This window comes from Pongo pygmaeus, chromosome 18, assembly GCF_028885625.2.
Source record: "Pongo pygmaeus isolate AG05252 chromosome 18, NHGRI_mPonPyg2-v2.0_pri, whole genome shotgun sequence".
Taxonomy (NCBI): Eukaryota; Metazoa; Chordata; class Mammalia; order Primates; family Hominidae; genus Pongo; species Pongo pygmaeus.
The window spans coordinates 64,585,851-64,604,974 of record NC_072391.2 but is presented as its reverse complement, the minus strand read 5'-3'; the positions used below and the strand labels follow the sequence as shown (position 1 = coordinate 64,604,974).

At 56.6% G+C, this 19,124-nt stretch overlaps 1 protein-coding gene across 3 annotated transcripts; it reads left to right on the top strand.

Annotated features, from left to right (window-relative positions):
- Window positions 1-809: 809 nt before the first annotated feature.
- Window positions 810-19,045, top strand: FHOD1 (formin homology 2 domain containing 1). Of its 3 annotated transcripts, XM_054453890.2 has the most exons (22): window positions 810-1,150; window positions 8,931-9,037; window positions 9,419-9,483; window positions 9,921-9,988; window positions 10,061-10,166; window positions 10,240-10,334; window positions 10,589-10,700; window positions 10,787-10,881; window positions 10,974-11,117; window positions 11,242-11,387; window positions 11,710-11,886; window positions 13,972-14,087; window positions 14,177-14,787; window positions 16,241-16,396; window positions 16,620-16,802; window positions 16,890-17,009; window positions 17,090-17,251; window positions 17,649-17,839; window positions 17,934-18,126; window positions 18,212-18,374; window positions 18,450-18,647; window positions 18,722-19,045. In XM_054453890.2, the coding sequence occupies exons 1-22, from the start codon at window positions 950-952 to the stop codon at window positions 18,802-18,804; spliced, it is 3,492 nt and encodes a 1,163-aa protein (XP_054309865.2). In that variant the 5' UTR covers window positions 810-949; the 3' UTR covers window positions 18,805-19,045. The 3 variants fall into 3 exon arrangements, with proteins under 3 accessions (XP_054309865.2, XP_054309866.2, XP_063510458.1); XM_054453891.2 differs by lacking the exon at window positions 17,090-17,251 and having other exon boundaries at window positions 820-1,150; XM_063654388.1 differs by lacking the exons at window positions 810-1,150; window positions 9,419-9,483 and having other exon boundaries at window positions 8,938-9,037.
- The last annotated feature ends 79 nt before the right edge of the window (window positions 19,046-19,124 follow it).

Here is a 19,124-nt window from a genome sequence, read left to right as displayed (position 1 = left end):
GAAGAGGGAGGCTGTTCTTCATCTCCCAAACCAAGGGGCACCTGGCCCTCCCTTTCAGTCACACTACAGAGAACTGTCTCATCTCTTTGATGAAGCTGACAGGAACCTATGGAAAACCCAGCCTACTGATTCCCTTCAAACTAGGCGAGATGCACCCAACTTTTTCCAAATCTGAGGGGCATTCGGCTCATAGCGCCCCAAACAGAGGAGGACCGTCTCCACTTTTCATTCAGGCTGAGGGGCACCCATCCCACTTTTTCTCCAAAACTGACGGGAACGTGTTCTATCTGCCCCCTCAAACTGACTCACCCCAATCTTTTCCCAGAAAACTGAAGGGCATCCTTCCCTCTTCCTCCCACAACTAAAGGGAACTGGTCCCACCTCTTCCTTCAAACTGGGTGGAATCTATTCTCACTTCTTGCTCCAAATTGAAGGGACTCCCTCTCACTGCTTTCCCTAAATGAGGAAACCACCAGCACTCATCCCTCAAATGGAAGGAATGAGGGCTATCTTGTCCCTCAACTGAGAAAGACCTGGCCGGCCACTATCTAAAGAAACTTCTGCCCCATCTGCCCTAACACCCCTCAAAGAGAACGCAGCCTCACTACCCCCAGACCAGAGAAAGCCTCCCCGCCTTCTGCGCGTTCTCGAAGGTGGGGCGCGAGCTCGGCTTTTCCCGCCTTCCTAACCAGTGAACTAACGGGATTCCCATTGGGCCCTGTGAGTGGCCAGCGCCGGCCCCGCCTCCGGCAGTAGTTACCTCCTCGCGCGCACTCGGGGACTAATCTTGGCTCCACCCCCTTCCTCGGCCCCGCCTCCGCCTGGCCCCGCCCCTCCAGCCGCGTCCGGTCCGGCCCGGCCCGAACAGCAGAGCTACAGTGTGCTTTGAGTAGAAGCTGCACTGTGGCCCGGGACTCGGAGGCGCGCTGCGCGAGCCGGCCGCAAAACCATGGCGGGCGGGGAAGACCGCGGGGACGGAGAGCCGGTATCAGTGGTGACCGTGAGGGTGCAGTACCTGGAAGACACCGACCCCTTCGCATGTGCCAACTTCCCGGAGCCGCGCCGGGCCCCCACCTGCAGCCTGGACGGGGCGCTGCCCTTGGGCGCGCAGATACCCGCGGTGCACCGCCTGCTGGGAGCGCCGCTCAAGGTGAAGGGGGCCGGAGAAAGGTTGGGGCGATCGGGGGTTCAGGATGGGCGCCATGAAAGCTGGTGGGAGGTGCCCCGCGGGAAGAGGCTGGAGCGAGTGTTCTCCTCCGGAAAAGTCTTGGGCTGGGGTCCCGGGGTCCACTCTGCCCCGCCTGCGGGGGAGTCCCCTCTCAAGTTGAGGGGAAACTGAAGAGGGGTGCCAGGAACTTGGCTCCGCCATTCGGACTGCCCTTCGAATTAGGCGCACCTGGGGAGGTGCTCGAGTTCCACTCGCCGTCCGTCTGCCAGGGTGGCTTCCCTGGTCAGGGTGACGGTAGCTGCTTGGGCTGTAGCGGACCCTGGAGGCGGAGCTGGGGAGGGACCAGCTTCCACCTGCTTCAGGTGAGGTGGGGGCGGGACCACGAGGAGGGGCGGGCCCGAGGCGGGCTACTAGAGGTGGCAGAGGTTTCCTGCGGTGTCAGGAAGCTTGATTGGGGCTTGACCCTGTAGGTCAATGGGAGCATGGGAGTGCCGGCCGAGGAGAGACTTCACGGGGTGAGGGGAGTCCCCGCGAAGCGGTCTGGCCCGGGATCCGCAGAGCGCAGGAGGCTGCACGGGTGGAAAAGCCCTTTGAGTCACCGCTCCCGCCCCCACCCCCGGACACTCGCCGTCCATCGGCCCGCGCCTGGAAGTGAGAGGGAGGGCCGGGCTAATTTTAAACCGCCGGCCTGCCCTACTTTGCTGCCGCCCCGAAGCCGACTTGCGCACAGTGCGGAAAGAGGCCCTTTTCCAGATGGCCAGCCTACCTCCTCTCCCCTCCCTCTCGCCGCCGTCAGCCCCCCGCAAGCAGCCCTTTCCGGCGCGCTGTTTCCGGGCCAGGACTCTGGGAGGCGCACTACCACCCCCACAGGCTCCCCACCAGCCCGGCCGCCTCCAGTGTTGGGGAAGAGGAGAGAGTCGGGGTGGGTGCACTCCCCTGCTCCCAGCCTCAGCTGGGCGCCGAGTTGCGTAAACTTGCCCCTTGGGCCTGGGGTCTCCCCTGGAATGTGCCCCGGGCCCCCAGCCCGCATTCCTCGCGCTGCGGCCAGCCCCGCCTCAGCGCTGGCGGGAGGGGTGGTGAGACTATTGGCCTGGGGAGTGGCACGTGTCCAGGCCAGAACCCCGGCTTCAAGGCCATGGCTGGAAGGATGCAGCACACTGCTCACCGCCAGAGTTTTGACGCAGCCCCCGCTTGTCTTGCCCTATTCAGAGGGGCAAATTGAGGTGTGCCTGGAAGAAGCGTGTGCAGCTGGAGGCCACCTCCCATTCAGGATGGGGGCTGGGAAAACAGGAGTGCTGAACTAACACTGGTTCCCGCTTCCAGGCTCCTAAAGTCCGGGTCCTGAAATAAGGGTGGGGCACTAGAGAAAATATTGTATTCCTCTCATCCTGCAACTCAAGGATTGGACCTACCCCTGACAGCACCCCCTCGACTTTTTTTTTTTTTTAAGACGGATTCTGGCTCTGTCTCCCAGGCTGGAGTACAGTGGGGCTATCTTGGCTCACTGTAACCTCCATCTCCCAGGTTCTAGCAATTCTCGTGCCTCAGCCTTCCAAATAGCTGGGATTACAGGTGTGCGCCACCACACCCAGCTAATTTTTGTATTTTTAGTAGAGACAGGGTTTCTCCGTGTTGGCCAGCCTGGTCTCAAACTCCTGACCTCAGGTGATCTGCCTGCCTAAGCCTCCCAAAGTGCTGGGATTACAGGCTTGAGCCACCGTGCCCAGCCCCTTGACACACCTCTTCCCAACTGGGGACAAGCCTGGGAAGTCAGCTGCAAGAAAGAGGCTCAGAACCACTCCTTCTATCTCCCTCTCACAGGACCCGTGTCCCCACCCAACCCCACCCAACCCCACCAGGTGCTCTGCCCTGTGTTCCCTGCTCCTTAGCTGAGGACACTACTGAGCTCTGGTGGAGAATATAAGTTCCTCATCCCCAATGCAGTCCTTCCTGGTCTCCCCGATTTCATGTTCTCCCACCTGGAGTACCTGAAGACTGCCTCCCCTCCCCCACAGGGATATGGAGGTGGCACACTAGGTTACCACAATGCCAGAAGCCAGGACTCCCTGGGGCTAGCAACTCTGCCAGGAATGGTCAGATGCACTGTGATGTGCTCAACCCAAATATAAACTATGACCACAGCCCCAGAATAGAAGGCTGGAGGAAGAGGGGCTGAGAATAGGGCAGGGACAGGGACATCAGAGAGCTGAGCGAGGGCGAGCAGGGCCCCTCCTTGCAGGAAATGTCAACAGCTGGTTCCTCCCGTAGTCCTATAAGTGAGTGCCCCAGAGTCACAGACACGACTCAGGCCTGTCTTGCTGGCCCTCTAGAGGGAAGAGGTGGCCAAGAAACGGGGGCATCCCTGTCCCAAGCTGTAGGGCAGAAATAATAGGAAGGGGTTCTCTACTCATTGCTTTGTCCTACAGTTGTCCAGCAGAGGACAGGACACAGCCAAGTGGCCTCTGTCCTCCTCTGGGTACTGGCCCCGGGCACTGGCCCTGATCATCCTAGCAGATGACCCCCCTCCCTGGGGATGTACAGAGGCCAACCTGCTTTCCCCTGGGGCTCCACCCACACACCCCATTGGGCCGAGCCTAGCCCCTAGAGTTCCCCTGGGGGCTTCCTTTTTAAAGAGCTTTCAGATCTCAGAAAGCCTTGCTCATTTCCTCCTAGACTAGGAGGAAGCTCCTGGCCACAGCCTCTGACTCATCTCCTGGCCCTGGTTGGTGGAAGGGAGCTTGACAGTGCCTTGGGCCGGGCCTTGTGTCCCCGGGGGAACTCAGGAGTGCCTTCCTCCCCTCCAAAATATTTCCCCAACCCAGGGACCTGCCTTTGCCCCAGGGGAGAATGTGTCCCTCTGGCCTTGCATCTCATCTCCTAATCTAGAGCCTCCCAGTTCTATCCTCCCTTCTGGGAAGTGTCTCAGGAGCCTCTCCGATAACCCAAGGCCCTACCACACCTGGTATAGCACTGACTTCTCCCTGAGCTCCGGGTAGGGGGACCTGGGGTTCTTCTCTGACCCTGCTGCAAAGGCCAGGAAAGCCCTCTCCTCCTGACAGTGGGGATGGCCCTAGAAATCTGGTCATTACTAGCAACTTTGTTTCCCTAGCTGTGGCTAAAAATCAGAGTAGGACAGGGGTGGCACTGTCCTGGAATGTTTCCTGACCCTACCCCAACCCACTCTAGCCTTTTTACATCTCAGGAGCCTTTTGGAGACTGTAGAAAATTGAGGTGTGGGCATGAGTCCTGGTCTCCTCCTAGCCTCCCCTGGGGCTGGTCTATCCAATCTGCTGGTCATTCTGGAACAGAGTGGCTGGGCTGCAGACTGGTGAGGGACCCTCACACCTAGGTCCTGGCAGAGGTAGATACTATTATCCTAACTTGCATGGGGTGCATGTGTCTATTGGTGTTCCCTTACTGGAACTGGGAGGACCAGTTTGGGGTATTTGCAGAGTCCAGAAAACTAAGAGGATGTCTTCAGCTCTTGGCAATCCTCCTGGCCCCAGCCCTCACTCCACCTCCCCTCTAGGGTTCCTTGGAGCATTTCCAGGGCCCATCCGCCCAAGATTTGGTCAGTTAGCCCTGGCTCCTGGCTGTGCACCCTGGGGCAATGTGCTGATTTTCTGATTCTTGGTTTCCCTATCTGTAAAAGGATTATTGGTAGAATCAAATTAAATAGGCGGCTCAGGCTGGGCATGGTGGCTCATGCCTGTAATCTCAGCACTTTGGGAAGCCAAGGCCAGAGGATTGCTTGAGGCCAGGAGTTCAAGAACAGTGTGGGTGATATAGCGAGACCCTATTTCTATTAAAAAAAAGAAAAGAAAAGAAAGAGGCAGTCCAGCGCCTGGCACACAGGAAGCATAAGAAAAGATAACAAAAGTGGATTTCCCTCCCCACGGCCCATCCTTGTCATCTCATTCAGGAAGTCACACTCTAGTTGGAGACCTGCGATAACAGGAAAGGAGGGTCTTCAGAACACAGGGTCCTGTGTTTATAGGAAAGGAGACAAAAGAGGCAGTTAACCAATTATTTTCTAAAATGAAAGCCCTTCAGCCTATAATCCTGCCTCTTTTTTCCATCTTCCCTGTACCCTGCTCTGGTATGTTCAGTCTTACCTGATTACAGTAACTGTTATTAAAAATATTGGGTAAGACAATCTAAAGAAACAAGCGGGACAAATGTATATATATAAAATATATAATAGATATATGTAATAGATGTCTAGATATATATAAAAGATATATAGCTATATATATAAATTATCAATATCTATAGACATCTATATATTATAGATCTATATCTATATATTATACATAGGTAGATAGATGTCTAGAAAGAGAGAGAGAAGTAGACGCCATGGTCCCCTGGGCTTGACCCTGCATATAAAACCATACATAACCAGTTGGTTTTGGGCTGCCAGAAAAGCCTGAGCCTGGAGAGTCAAGAGAATAGTGGGCTGGAGGCCAATGTGAGAAGCTGAGCCTGGGAAGAATGGGGGAAAGACTCCACCCCAAGACAGAGACTAGAGAAGCAAGGAAGACAAGAGGCAGGAAGGTGTCAGGGATGTGGGCCCATACTACGTGCTGACCTTAAGCCCCGTCAGCAAGGACCAGGGTTTGGGCTTATTCAGGCCTGGCCGAGCCCCAGGGTGTGAGAAACAAGGCCCAGAGGTTTGGCTCTCTCAGAAGGGTGACCCCAGGAAGAGGCCGGGGTGTGAGGGACAAGTGCCATCCTGCTGGCAGGAAGTCTCCTGCTCTTTGCTGCTTGCCTGACTCTAGCCTACCACCCCACACTTCCACCCAGGACAGACAGCTGGGGATGGGGAGACACTGTCCTGGAAGGCACTGGACTGCCTGTTTCCCTGGACCTCCTCCCCAGAAATGGGGCCCTGGCAGGACTGGACAGGTGAAGTGGCTGAGGAGGCTAGAGAATGTGGACCATTGGCCGGGCACAGTGGCTCACACCTATAATCCCAGCACTTTGAGAGGCAGAGGCAAGCGGATCACTTGAGGTCAGGAGTTCAAGACCAGCCTGGATGACATGCTGAAACTCCATCTCTACTAAAAATACAAAAATTAGCCATGCATGGTGATGCACGCCTGTAACCCTAGCTACTCGGGAGGCTGAGGTAGGAGAATCGCTTGAACCCAGGAGGCGGAGGTTGCAGTGAGCCGAGACCGCGCCACTACACTCCAACTTGGGAGACAGAGCAAGACTCCATATCAAAAAAAAAAAAAAAAAAGAAGGTGGACCATTTAACCTTCAGGACCCTTCCCCAAATGGATGCAGGTGTCCTGGAAGGAGAAGGACATTCTCTGCTCTCTTGGGATTACGGCATGCAAGGAGGCAGGACAGCGTGGTGGGCCTGACCTTTCTGGGTCTGTGCTGCTTCGGCCTGTGTTGGCCAGTGCATACCTGACCTTATACCTGGGTGTGTAAGCAGTTACCAGGTGTAACATGTTTTCCCTTCCAGTTTATCTTTATAGCACTCTGCCCCTCCCCTTTCTTAGCACCGTGAAAGTTGTGATTCCACATTCATTTGTGAGCTTTTTCTGACTTGTCTGTCTGTCTTCCCGTCTGCCCCACTGGGCTGGAAGGAAGGGAAGGCAGAGGCAATGTCTGATTCCTCCTAGGTCCTCTGCATCTGAAACCAGCCTGGTCATGAATGTTCAAAGAATGAGCTGTTCTATATGTGTGTGATTCAAGGGGATCCTTGACGGGGGTGGCTCTGGGGTGGGTGTGTTCTTCTAGGGTCCCAGAATCTTCCAGGCCAAGGGAGGGAGATGTGGCTGTGCCTGAATGGGGGTGGGGTGATAGGCTGCTGAGTCACCGTGTGGGAAGAGATCAGGAGGAATGTGGGTTGCTCTCAGCTGAGCTGGCCCTGGACAAGATACCCCAGCCCTCAGGCCTTGCTGCCCCTTCTCAGGCCTGTTCCCAGTAGGCCCTGGAGAAGATGACTCTGCTCCCAGGGAGGGGAAAGTGGCCAGGCCCGCCCAAGGCACCCTGGGGAGGGCAGACAGCCAGGCAGGAAGTGGGACAGAGAACAGGCTGGAGTGTTTGTCCTATGTCCCAAGTCCCAGGCTGGCGGGGGGGTGGGGGGGTCATCCAAGGGCCCCACAGGCTAAACTGTGGGGAAGGAGCCAGGTCAGGCTATGAGGCAGGAGCAAGGGGTGCTAAACAGAGGTGGGGGTTGGGGCAGGAGCTGGACTCCCTTTTTCTCCAGGGGACCAAGGCCAGTTGGAAGCCCTTGGGCGGGGTCCAGAAGAGGGCAGGGCTGACCAAACAGCAGGACAAATGTTGGAACTGACATGCCCAGTAAGATGGAGACCAGAAGACCTCCTGCCTCTCCAGAGGTGGGCTCTCCCTGGGCTAAGGCATCTCAAGGGCCAGAGCCACTTAAGTCAAGGAGGCTTTGCTGAACCTGCATACCTGCACTGTGCAATGGGGGGAGGTGTCTGGGAGAGGTAGAGTGCCACCCTCCGACTCACAGGAGTCACCTCCCTCAGGCTTCTCTACAGGCACTTCTCAAGGGGCTAAGTGCCATGCCCTGTGGCGGGGTAGGAGAGCCTGGGGAGGGAAACATGGACACGTGGATGGAGCATGTGCCTGCTTGTTACAAAGGCAGGCTTTGGGGTCTTACTGTAGACTGAGTCAGACTCTAAAGTGTTTTGTTTTGTTTTGTTTTTTGAGACGGAGTCTCACTCTGTCTCCCAGGCTAGAGTGCAATGACATGATCTCGGCTCACTGCAACGTCTGCCTCCTGGATTCAAGCAATTCTCCTGCCTCAGCCTCCCCAGCAGTAGCTGGAATTACAGGCACCCGCCATCATGCCTGGCTAATTTTTGCATTTTTGTAGAGACAGGGTTTCACCATGTTGGCCAGGCTGGTCTAGAACTCCTGACCTTAGGTGATCCACCCTCCTCAGCCTCCCAAAGTGCTGAGATTACAGGCATGAGCCACCACGCCTGGCCTAAAGTTTGTTTTTTAATAGGCCCCTTGGGTGTCTCTGAGGTCCAGCTAGGACCATTGTAACTGTAGCCCACTTTAGGGGAGGGCAAAGACCCTGAAATCTGGTGGGACTGGGAAGTCTATGGATCAGACCCTGTCTTCACCCTCTTACTCACTGAGACACACACACACACAGACACACTCTCCCAGGTGGGTTTGCACCTCCCAGCCATCTTAACACTTTCTCTCTGGGGCTTAATGCTTTGTGACTACAGCTTATCACCCCACAGGGCTGGGCTTCCTCGAAGGCAGGAACTTCCTCCCATCTTCTCTCCATTCCCCTTCCTCATCTGTGTTTATTAGCTCAGCAAGTCCTAGTGAGTGCTTACTGTGTGTCGGGTGCTATGCCAGGCTCTATAGATACAGCAGGGAGCAAGACAGATGGAGTGCCTGAACGCAGAGAACGCAGCTAGAGGAGGAGACCAGTGGCTTGGATATTAGAATGCTGTGTGGAAGGTCTCAGAGGGGAGCATACACACAGGGTGGAGTGGGTTGCATAGCAACCTAAAGAATAGGTAGGTATCAGCCAGGAAAGGACATGGTACAAACAAAGGCCAAGAAAGCCTGGTGCCTGACACAGATGGGCTTTGCACATAGTAGGCGCTTGAGAAGCAACTGCTGAAGGAATGCACAGCTGTAGTGCAGACCCTGTCTCTCTCTGCCACCCCTCAAGTGGTAGGTAAGAGGTCAGGGGTCTTCACACATTCCCCTGCCACCTCTTCCTCAGTCTCACAGCTGTTCCCTTTGCCCCCAGTTGGAGGATTGTGCTCTGCAAGTATCTCCCTCTGGATACTACCTGGACCCCGAACTGTCCCTGGAAGAGCAGCGGGAGATGCTGGAGGGCTTCTATGAAGAGATCAGGTCAGAACTGATGGGGCCAGGGAGGCAAGGTTACCCCCACCCTTGCCAGGGGCTGGCTCAAATGTCAGCAGCTGAGACACTCGATCACTAGTCTGGGCCATGGGTCACCTCCTGCCCCAGGGAAGTGTGCCAGGGGAATTCTAAAACCTGGCCAGTGTTACCTGCTGCCCAAGGTGGGGAGTCAGGGGCTCTCCCACATACGTGAGATACATGTGTTTGCACCAACCCTCTTGTCCAACCAACCCTTGGGTCCTTGGAGGAGCAGCTGGGAGGAACAAGCTGGGCTGGGGCTGGCATGGGGAGGTCTTTGGCTCCCTTGGCTTGTGGGGAGGAATGCTGAGGGATGGGCTGGGAGCTGCTGACAGAAATCCTTGATTCCAGCAAAGGGCGGAAGCCCACGCTGATCCTTCGGACCCAGCTCTCTGTGAGGGTCAACGCTATCTTGGGTGAGTGTGTGAGAGCATCCATGTCCAGCAGCACCTCCTCCCTATAGCCCAGTTGGCTCACCTTCAGGCCTGTGCTGAACAGTGAGCAAAGTAGGTTTAGCTGGATGTGCTCCTTCCTCTCCCTATCCTGACCTCTTCTTCCAGGGCCACGATGGGAGTGGAGGGGGAGTCAAGAATGTTAGAACAGACCAGGCGTGGTAGCTCATGCCTGCAATGCCAGTGCTTTGAGAGGCCAAGGTGGGAGACTTGCTTGAGGCTAGGAGTTTGAGGCTGCAGTGAGCTATGACTGTGCCACTGCACTCCACACTCCAGCCTGAGTGACAGAGTGAGACCCTGTCTCTTAGACTGTTCTTTGGTGGAGAGTTGTGGTTGTATCCAAGCAGAGAAAGACAGTGAGTCTGTGTCCCATTGAGGGTTTTATACCCTACCTTTTGCAGAAAAGCTGTATAGCTCCAGTGGTCCTGAGCTCCGCCGCTCCCTCTTCTCACTGAAGCAGATCTTCCAGGTGAGGCCCCGCAGTGGGCTGGGGGTAAGTGTGTAGCCCAAGCTTCCCTAAACTCCCCCATGGTGCCTCCAGGAGGACAAAGACCTGGTGCCTGAATTCGTGCATTCAGAGGGGCTGAGCTGCCTGATCCGTGTGGGTGCTGCTGCCGACCACAACTACCAGAGTTACATCCTTAGAGGTCAGCCCCGCCCCTCTCCCATGACCTCTGCTCCAGCGACCCTTGCTGACTCTGCCCGTCCCTGTTTCCCCAGCGCTTGGCCAGCTGATGCTCTTTGTGGATGGAATGCTGGGGGTGGTGGCCCACAGTGAGACTATTCAGTGGCTGTACACATTGTGTGCCAGCCTGGTAAGTGGCTCTTATACCCTTTGCCTGTTGCTTCTCTCTGGGCCTCAGTTTCCTGTTCTGCAAAGTGGGCTGGAAGGGAGTGAGTCTGAGGCCTCTCTAAGCCTATAAGGCACTTCAGTGCCTCGGCCTGGGGCCAGGGTCATTCTGCCTAGATTCTCTCTGGGTCCAGCCCAAGCAGCCCTTCCCCTTCCCCAGCAACAGCTGGCACAGGTCTGGCCTAAGCCCCACTCATATGTGCTGACCTCTTTCCTCAGTCCCGCTTGGTGGTGAAGACAGCCCTGAAGCTGCTGTTGGTGTTTGTAGAATACTCTGAAAACAACGCACCGCTGTTCATCCGTGCAGTGAACTCTGTGGCCAGCACCACCGGTCAGAGACTGTCCCTTTCTCCCCCACCGCTCAGAGCCTTCTCTCCTACCTATTCCCCCATGACTGCTCCACTTTCTTTGTGGCAGGTGCTCTTCCCTGGGCCAATCTGGTGTCCATCCTGGAGGAGAAGAATGGCGCTGACCCTGAGTTGTTGGTGTACACGGTCACCCTCATCAACAAGGTGTGGCCAAGGACTGGGTGCCAGCTCTGGGATGCTCAAGCTCCTGACTTCCCCACCAACCTCAGCCTTGCCTTCTTATCCCCGCCCTCTAGACGCTGGCGGCGCTCCCGGACCAGGACTCCTTCTACGATGTGACGGATGCACTGGAGCAGCAGGGCATGGAAGCGCTGGTCCAGCGCCACCTGGGCACTGCGGGCACTGACGTTGACCTGCGCACGCAGCTTGTGCTCTACGAGGTGGGCCGGGCCCTACGCTCTGAGGGGGATTGGAAGGAGGGAAGAGAGAAGCGCAGTTCCCAGCGCCCCACCCCACCTGCATGCACGTTAACCACTTTCTTACATCCTGGTCCGCCTCTGCTAGAATGCCCTGAAATTGGAGGATGGAGACATCGAAGAAGCCCCAGGAGCTGGTGGGCGGCGGGAACGACGAAAGCCTTCCGAGGAGGGCAAGAGGAGCCGCCGTTCTCTGGAAGGCGGGGGCTGCCCCGCGCGTGCCCCGGAACCTGGGTAAGTACGAGCCTCCGTAGATGGGGAAGGGTGGATCTACTAGGCATGGCCCAGTGAGCTGACAGGCCCTGACCCCAACCCCCTCAGGCCCCGCCCCACAGACAGCCCCCACCTCCTCCACTGGGCCTGCCCTACCGACAGGCCCCACCTCCAGCCCTGCAGGCCCCACCCCACTAACAGGCCCCGCCTCCAGCTCCTCAGGCCCCGCCCCACAGACAGCCCCCACCTCCACTGGGCCTGCCCTACCGACAGGCCCCACCCCGCTGACAGGCCCCGCCTCCAGCTCCTCAGGCCCCGCCCCACTGACAGCGCCTGCTTTCAGCCCCACAGGCCCCGCCTCACCGGTAGGCCCCACCTCTTCCACCGGCCCCGCCCTGTTGACAGGCCCCGCCTCCAGCCCTGTGGGTCCTTCCTTCGGTCTCCAAGCTTCAGTGAACCTTTTTCCTACCATCTCTGTGGCACCCTCAGCTGACACCTCCAGCGAGAGGAGCATCTACAAGTAAGTAGGGAGACAGAGGCCACCCTGGAGTCCTCTCTCCCACTGTCCCTCCGCTTTGCGCCCCTCCATGGGCACTCAGCCTCCTCTGCCCAAACGCGTGCTTTCTTCTCTCTCTCTCTTTCCAGACTTCACCAAACTGCTCCCGTTTGGTAAGTGACTGCCAGCGGGTGGGGTTCGGCTCTGACTGGATCTCCTCCTCCTGTGGTTTCCTTTGTCTCCTCCGACGTTCTGCCTGTCTTTGCCTCTTGTCATGTCTCCCGCCCACTATCTGTCACTCCCTTGTTCTGCTGCCTCTGTCTCTTCCTGCACCCTGTCCTGCTCCACATCAGTCTCTCCCCTCCACTTCCAGTTTCCTCGTGTCATACCTTCTCCCCCTTCCCACTGCGGCTGGGAAGGAACCCCAATATCACTGCCTAGCTCTGTGTTGGTATGAGCAACCATGGAGCTGACACCACAGTTACCATCTCTTCCTCTCATCTCCCCTACTCAGGGCCCCTGAGAGCCCACCCGTCCCCCAGTCCCCTCCTGGGCAGGCCAGGCTGGAGTAAGTACAGAGGCCGGCCTGCCAGGCCTGCCATGTGCTCAGGGCTTCAGCATTGCTTCCCCCAGCAGGGGTTCCACGTGCCTGATGCAACCAAAGCTGGGGGACTCAGGCCTATCCTCTCCCAGACATGCCTCCTCGGTAACCCAAAGGCTAAGCACTGGGAACCAATTCACTGGGGTCACAGTGGTCCCTGTGCTTCAATAGCAACACCTTAGCAGCCAGAGATGGGGATGTGGACACCCAACCTGGGGCTCATTCTGCCAAGTCTTCAGCTCAGAAGTGAGCAGGGAGGGGACCTAGGGTGCTGTGTGGTGTGTGGTGTGGGGGTGGAGGGGTAACCTAAGGCTGAGGGAAAGGCAAGGACTGAGAGCTGACAGAGGCTGGAGGGGCCAGAAAAGAAACACTGGATTGCACCCATTATTTCAGCATAAACTGAGGGTCCACTGTTTACCACATCCTTTTTTTTTTTTTTTTTTTTTTTTTGAGACAGAGTCTTGCTCTGTCTCCAAGGCTGGAGTGCAGTGGTGCGATCTCAGCCCACTGCACTGCAACCTCTGCCTCCCAGGTTCAAGCAATTCTCCTGCCTCAACCTCCCAAGTAGCTGGGATTATAGGCCTGCACCACGATACCTGGGTAATTTTTCTATTTTTAGTAGACACAGGGTTTCACCATGTTGGCTAGGCTGGTCTCGAACTCCTGACTTCAAGTAATCCACCCACCTCTGCCTCCCAAAGTGCTGGGATTACAAGCGTGAGCCACCGCACCTGGCCTGTTTACCAGGCCCTTTCCTGGGCATAGGCTCCCAGAAGCTACCAGACATGCCAAGAGAGGGACAGCCTGATATGCCCATTGGGACAGCTATCCCCTTCCCCTGCTCTAAGAGTCCTTGTCTAGACTCAGGACACCAGCCTGGGCAACATAGCAAGACCTCATCTCTACAAAGAAATTTTTTAAAATTTGGCTGGGTGCATCATTCACACCTGTAATCCCAGCACTTCAGGAGGCTGAGGTGGGAGGATTGCTTGAGGCCAGGAATTCAAGGCCAGCCTGAACAACATAGTGAGACCCTGTCTCCTCAAAAAAATTAAAAAATCAGCTGGGCGTGGTGGCACATGTCTGTAGTCCCAGCCACTTGGGAGGCTGAGGGTCAGGCCCAGGAGAGTGAGGCTGCAGTGAGCTATGATCACACCACTGTACTCCAGCCTGGGTGACTGACAGAGTGAGACCCTGTCTCTAAAAAACAACCAACCAAAAAAAACCAGGACAGTGAACATGAACGAGGTTGCAAGTTAGATGTTAAGTAGATCTTCTCCCTGTATTTTCACCTGGGAATGCTGGGTTGGTAGTAATCCTCCCCAGATGTGGAGGACTGAAGAGGGGCTGGCCTTGGGGGGTGTGGTTCTGGTCTGCTCAGTGCATGGACTGTTCCCTGTGTGTCTGTGTGTGCCTGCAATTGGGGGTGGTGTCCAGGGGCTCAGCAAGGCATGTGCACCTGGGTTGGGGTGTGTCAGACGCTGTCAGTGACAAGCACCTTCCCTCAGAGCCCGGTTCCTGGAGAATGTGGCGGCAGCAGAAACAGAGAAGCAGGTTGCGCTGGCCCAGGGCCGGGCAGAGACACTTGCCGGGGCCATGCCCAATGAGGCGGCTGGACACCCAGGTGAGTAGGTGGGTGAGCAGGCAGAGCCTGCCTGTTGCTTTGTTGCCCCACAGGCGGCATGGCACTGACAGTTCCTTCCCTTTCTTTAGATGCTCGGCAACTCTGGGACTCCCCAGAGACAGCCCCTGCACCCAGAACACCCCAGAGCCCTTCCCCCTGTGTCCTGCTCCGGGCCCAGCGAAGCCTTGAGCCAGAGCCCAAGGAGCCACTGATACCAGCAAGCCCCAAGGCTGAGCCCATCTGGGAGCTCCCTACCCGTGCACCCAAGCTCTCTATTGGGGACCTGGACTTTTCAGATCTAGGGGAGGATGAAGACCAGGACATGCTGAATGTAGAGTCTGTGGAGGCTGGGAAAGAGGTCCCAGCTCCCTCACCCCCACTGCCCCTGCTCTCGGGAGTCCCCCCACCTCCCCCACTTCCACCTCCCCCACCCATCAAAGGCCCCTTCCCACCACCTCCACCTCTACCTCTGGCTGCCCCTCTTCCCCATTCAGTGCCTGACAGCTTAGCCCTCCCCACCAAGAGGAAGACGGTAAAACTTTTCTGGCGTGAGCTAAAGCTGGCTGGGGGCCATGGAGTCTCTGCAAGCCGCTTTGGGCCCTGCGCCACCCTCTGGGCTTCACTGGAGCCTGTCTCAGTGGACACGGCCCGGCTGGAACACCTCTTTGAGTCTCGTGCCAAAGAGGTGCTGCCCTCCAAGGTAAATCCACTCATCTGCAAGGTAGCCCCAAGGGAGGCGGGAGGGAATCAGCTTAAGGATCTGACCTGTTGGAGCTAGTCACTCACTTCCCACATGGGGAAACCAAGGCGAAGAAAGGAGTAGGAAATTGTTCAAGGTCTCCTAACAAGGGATCAGCAGTGCCCCAACTAGAATCTAAATGTGGCCGGGCATGATGGCTCACGCCTGTAATCCAAGAGTTTGAGACCAGCCTGTGCAACATAGTGAGACCTTATCTCTACCAAAAGTTGGTCCGGGTGCAGTGGCTCATGCCTGTAATCCCAGGACTTTGGGAGGCTGAGGCAGGTGGATCATTTGAGGTCAAAAGTTCGAGACCAGCCTGGTCAAATTATAGCGAAACCCCGTCTCTACTAAAAACACAAAATTAGCCAAGCGTGGTGGCGGGCACCTGTAATCCCAGCTACTCGGGAGGCTGAGGCAGGAGAATCACTTGAACCCGGGAGGTAGAGGTTGTAGTGAGTCGAGATCGCGCCATTGCACTCCAGCCTGGGGGACAAGAGCAAGACTTCGTCTCAAAAATAACTAAATAAATAAAACAAAAATAAATAAATGTTAAAAAAAAAAATTGGCCGGGCATGGTGGCTCACCTCTGTAATCCCAGCACTTTTGGAGGCCAAGGCAGGCAGATCACTTGAGGCCAGGAGTTTGAGACCAGCCTGGCTAACACAGTGAAACCCCGTCTCTACTAAAAATATGAAAATTAGCTGGGCGTGGTGGCTCATGCCTGCAATCCCAGCTACTTGGGAGGCTGAGGCAAGAGAATTGCTTGAACCTGGGAGGCGGAAAAAAAATGTTAAAAAAAATAGTTGGGTATGGTGGTACACGCCTGTAATCCCAGCTACTTGGGAGGCTGAGGCAAGAAAATCCCAGAAGATAAGCTGCAGTGGGCGATGATGGCACCACTGCACTCCAGCCTAGGTGATAGAGCCAGGCCCTGTCTCAAAAGAATCTAAGCTCATCCCCATGCCTTACACATCCCAGGTTGCCAGTTTGTCAGTTGTGGGATCATTTGGCAATCTAGAGGAGGGCCTTGGAGTGCCCTCTGAGGTTGCTGTCCCAGATAGTCCCTTCCTCAGTCTTTTTTTTTTTTGAGACGGAGTCTTGCTCAGTCACCCAGGCTGGAGTGCAGTGGCGTGATCTCAGCTCACTGCAAGCTCCGCCTCCCGGGTTCACACCATTCTCCTGCCTCAGCCTCCCGAGTAGCTGGGACTACAGGTGCCCGCCACCACGCCCGGCTAATTTTTTTTGTATTTTTAGTAGAGACGGGGTTTCACCATGTTAGCCAGGATAGTCTCAATCTCCTGACCTCATGATCCACCCGCCTTGGCCTCCCAAAGTGCTGGGATTACAGGCATGAGCCACCGCGTCAGACCCCCTTCCTCAGTCTTACACTGCCCTTCCCCCAACCATGCAGAAAGCTGGAGAGGGCCGCCGGACAATGACCACAGTGCTGGACCCCAAGCGCAGCAACGCCATCAACATCGGCCTAACCACACTGCCACCTGTGCATGTCATTAAGGCTGCCCTGCTCAACTTTGATGAGTTTGCTGTCAGCAAGGATGGCATTGAGGTGGGGTCACCCAGCTATGGGTATTGGGGGGAGGTCTGGCCTTCTCCTTTGGTAGGTGGGCATTTCCTGTCCCTCCAGTGGTGGGCATGGGCTTGGCATTTCTGCAGGGCAGTCCCCAGACTCTGGGGCCTCCCCTAGATGACTGAGGGAGGGGTCAAGACCAATGCCTCAGGCCTCAGGCCTGCATTGAGGGGGCCATGTCAGGCTCTGGCTACATCCTCAGAAGCTACTGACCATGATGCCCACGGAGGAAGAGCAGCAGAAGATTGAGGAAGCCCAGCTGGCCAACCCTGACATACCCTTGGGCCCAGCCGAGAACTTCCTGATGATTCTTGCCTCCATTGGCGGCCTCGCTGCTCGTCTACAACTCTGGGCCTTCAAGCTGGACTATGACAGCATGGAACGGGTACCTGGGTCTTGGAGTGGGACAGACAGTAGGGACAGGTAAGCATCATGACCATGTAGTCTGAGAGTCCCTGGTCTCCCATACCAGGAAATTGCTGAGCCACTGTTTGACCTGAAAGTGGGTATGGAACAGCTGGTACAGAATGCCACCTTCCGCTGCATCCTGGCTACCCTCCTAGCTGTGGGCAACTTCCTCAATAGCTCCCAGGTGAGTGAGAGTACATGGGGACTAGGGGGAGTCAGGGTTCTGGAGCCAACGAGGCCCAGGCTCAGAAAGGGTCCTTTCAGAGCAGCGGCTTTGAGCTGAGCTACCTGGAGAAGGTGTCAGAGGTGAAGGACACAGTGCGTCGACAGTCACTGCTACACCATCTCTGCTCCCTAGTGCTCCAGACCCGGCCTGAGTCCTCCGACCTCTATTCAGAAATCCCTGCCCTGACCCGCTGTGCCAAGGTTAGCACCTGCCAGAATCAACCAAGGCTGGACGAGGCATGAGGAGTGCTGCTTCCTGGGCCTGGCTCCTCCCCCTTCTCCCCATTTGGGCTGCTGTGCCAGGGCTTGCTCCAGCCACCTGGGTGTGAGCTACGCCCTCTGCCAGAAATGCTCTTTCCTCTATTGGCCTGGCCACAACTACTCAGCCTTTGGGTCTGTTTAACTGCCACTGCCCCCAATAAACCTTCTGTTCCCCATTCACATCAAATGGACTTGTGTCCCTTGCACTAGTCTATGAGCTTTTGGATGTCTGTGTCCTTAGGGCCCAAGCTGGCCAGTCTGGCCCAGATGCAGCCTCGGGTCGTGTCTTGTCTGCAGGGTGTGGGGGGACAGTATGTGCACCCCCTTGCTTTCTCAGGTAGACTTTGAACAACTGACTGAGAACCTGGGGCAGCTGGAGCGCCGGAGCCGGGTAGCCGAGGAGAGCCTGCGGAGCTTGGCCAAGCATGAGCTGGCCCCAGCCCTGCGTGCCCGCCTCACCCACTTCCTGGCCCAGTGTGCCCGCCGTGTTGCCATGCTGAGGATAGTGCACCGCCGTGTCTGCAATAGGTAGGGGCATGGACCCAAGAGAGGCAGGGCAGCCACCACCCTCCCTCAGACAATAAGCAGGACTCACTGTCCCTCCCTACTCTGACCTGCCTAGGTTCCATGCCTTCCTGCTCTACCTGGGCTACACCCCGCAGGCGGCCCGTGAAGTGCGCATCACGCAGTTCTGCCACACGCTGCGGGAATTTGCGCTTGAGTATCGGACTTGCCGGGAACGAGTGCTACAGCAGCAGCAGAAGCGGGCCACATACCGTGAGCGCAACAAGACCCGGGGACGCATGATCACCGAGGTGGGTGCCCGTCCAGGTCTTAGTCCTGACTGCCACCTCCTTGGTTTCCTTTGCTCCTCCCAGCTCACCCTTCTTCTTTCTCCAGACAGAGAAGTTCTCAGGTGTGGCTGGGGAAGCCCCCAGCAACCCCTCTGTCCCAGTAGCAGTGAGCAGCGGGCCAGGCCGGGGAGATGCTGACAGTCATGCTAGTATGAAGAGTCTGCTGACCAGCAGGCCTGAGGACAGCACACACAATCGCCGCAGCAGAGGTGAGGCCCATAGCTGCTGTGGGGAATGGGCTCCAGGGCCACCTTGGCCTAACTTTCCTATCTGGCCTTCCTCAGGCATGGTCCAGAGCAGCTCCCCAATCATGCCCACAGTGGGGCCCTCCACTGCATCCCCAGAAGAACCCCCAGGCTCCAGTTTACCCAGTGATACATCAGATGAGATCATGGACCTTCTGGTGCAGTCAGTGACCAAGAGCAGTCCTCGTGCCTTAGCTACTAGGGAACGCAAGCGTTCCCGTGGCAACCGCAAGTCTTGTAAGTAACGCCCCACAATCCCACTGCCCACCTGAACCCCATCAACCCCCTCCAACCCTGCTCTGTCCCTGCAGTGAGAAGGACGTTGAAGAGTGGGCTCGGAGATGACCTGGTGCAGGCACTGGGACTGAGCAAGGGTCCTGGCCTGGAGGTGTGAAGGTGCTGTATCCCGGAAATCTATCTGGACCCTGGACTGCAGTGCAGGAGATGACAGAGTGAGGAGGGCCCAGAGCAGAATTCTGGCCCCAGAACTCTGTGCCCAGGAGCCATGCCTTGAGCAGTATTAGCTGTGTGTGTGTGCATGTGAGTGTGTATGTGTGTGTGCGTGCATATGCATGTGCATGTGTGTGAGCTCCTTGAACTCACGGAGCAAAATAAAATTTTCTTAGCTAATCCAACAGGTTTCTCTTCTTTCAGGGTCCCCACCAGGCTAGATCTGTAGCAGGAGGGAAATCCCACAGGACCAGCTTTTCCTGC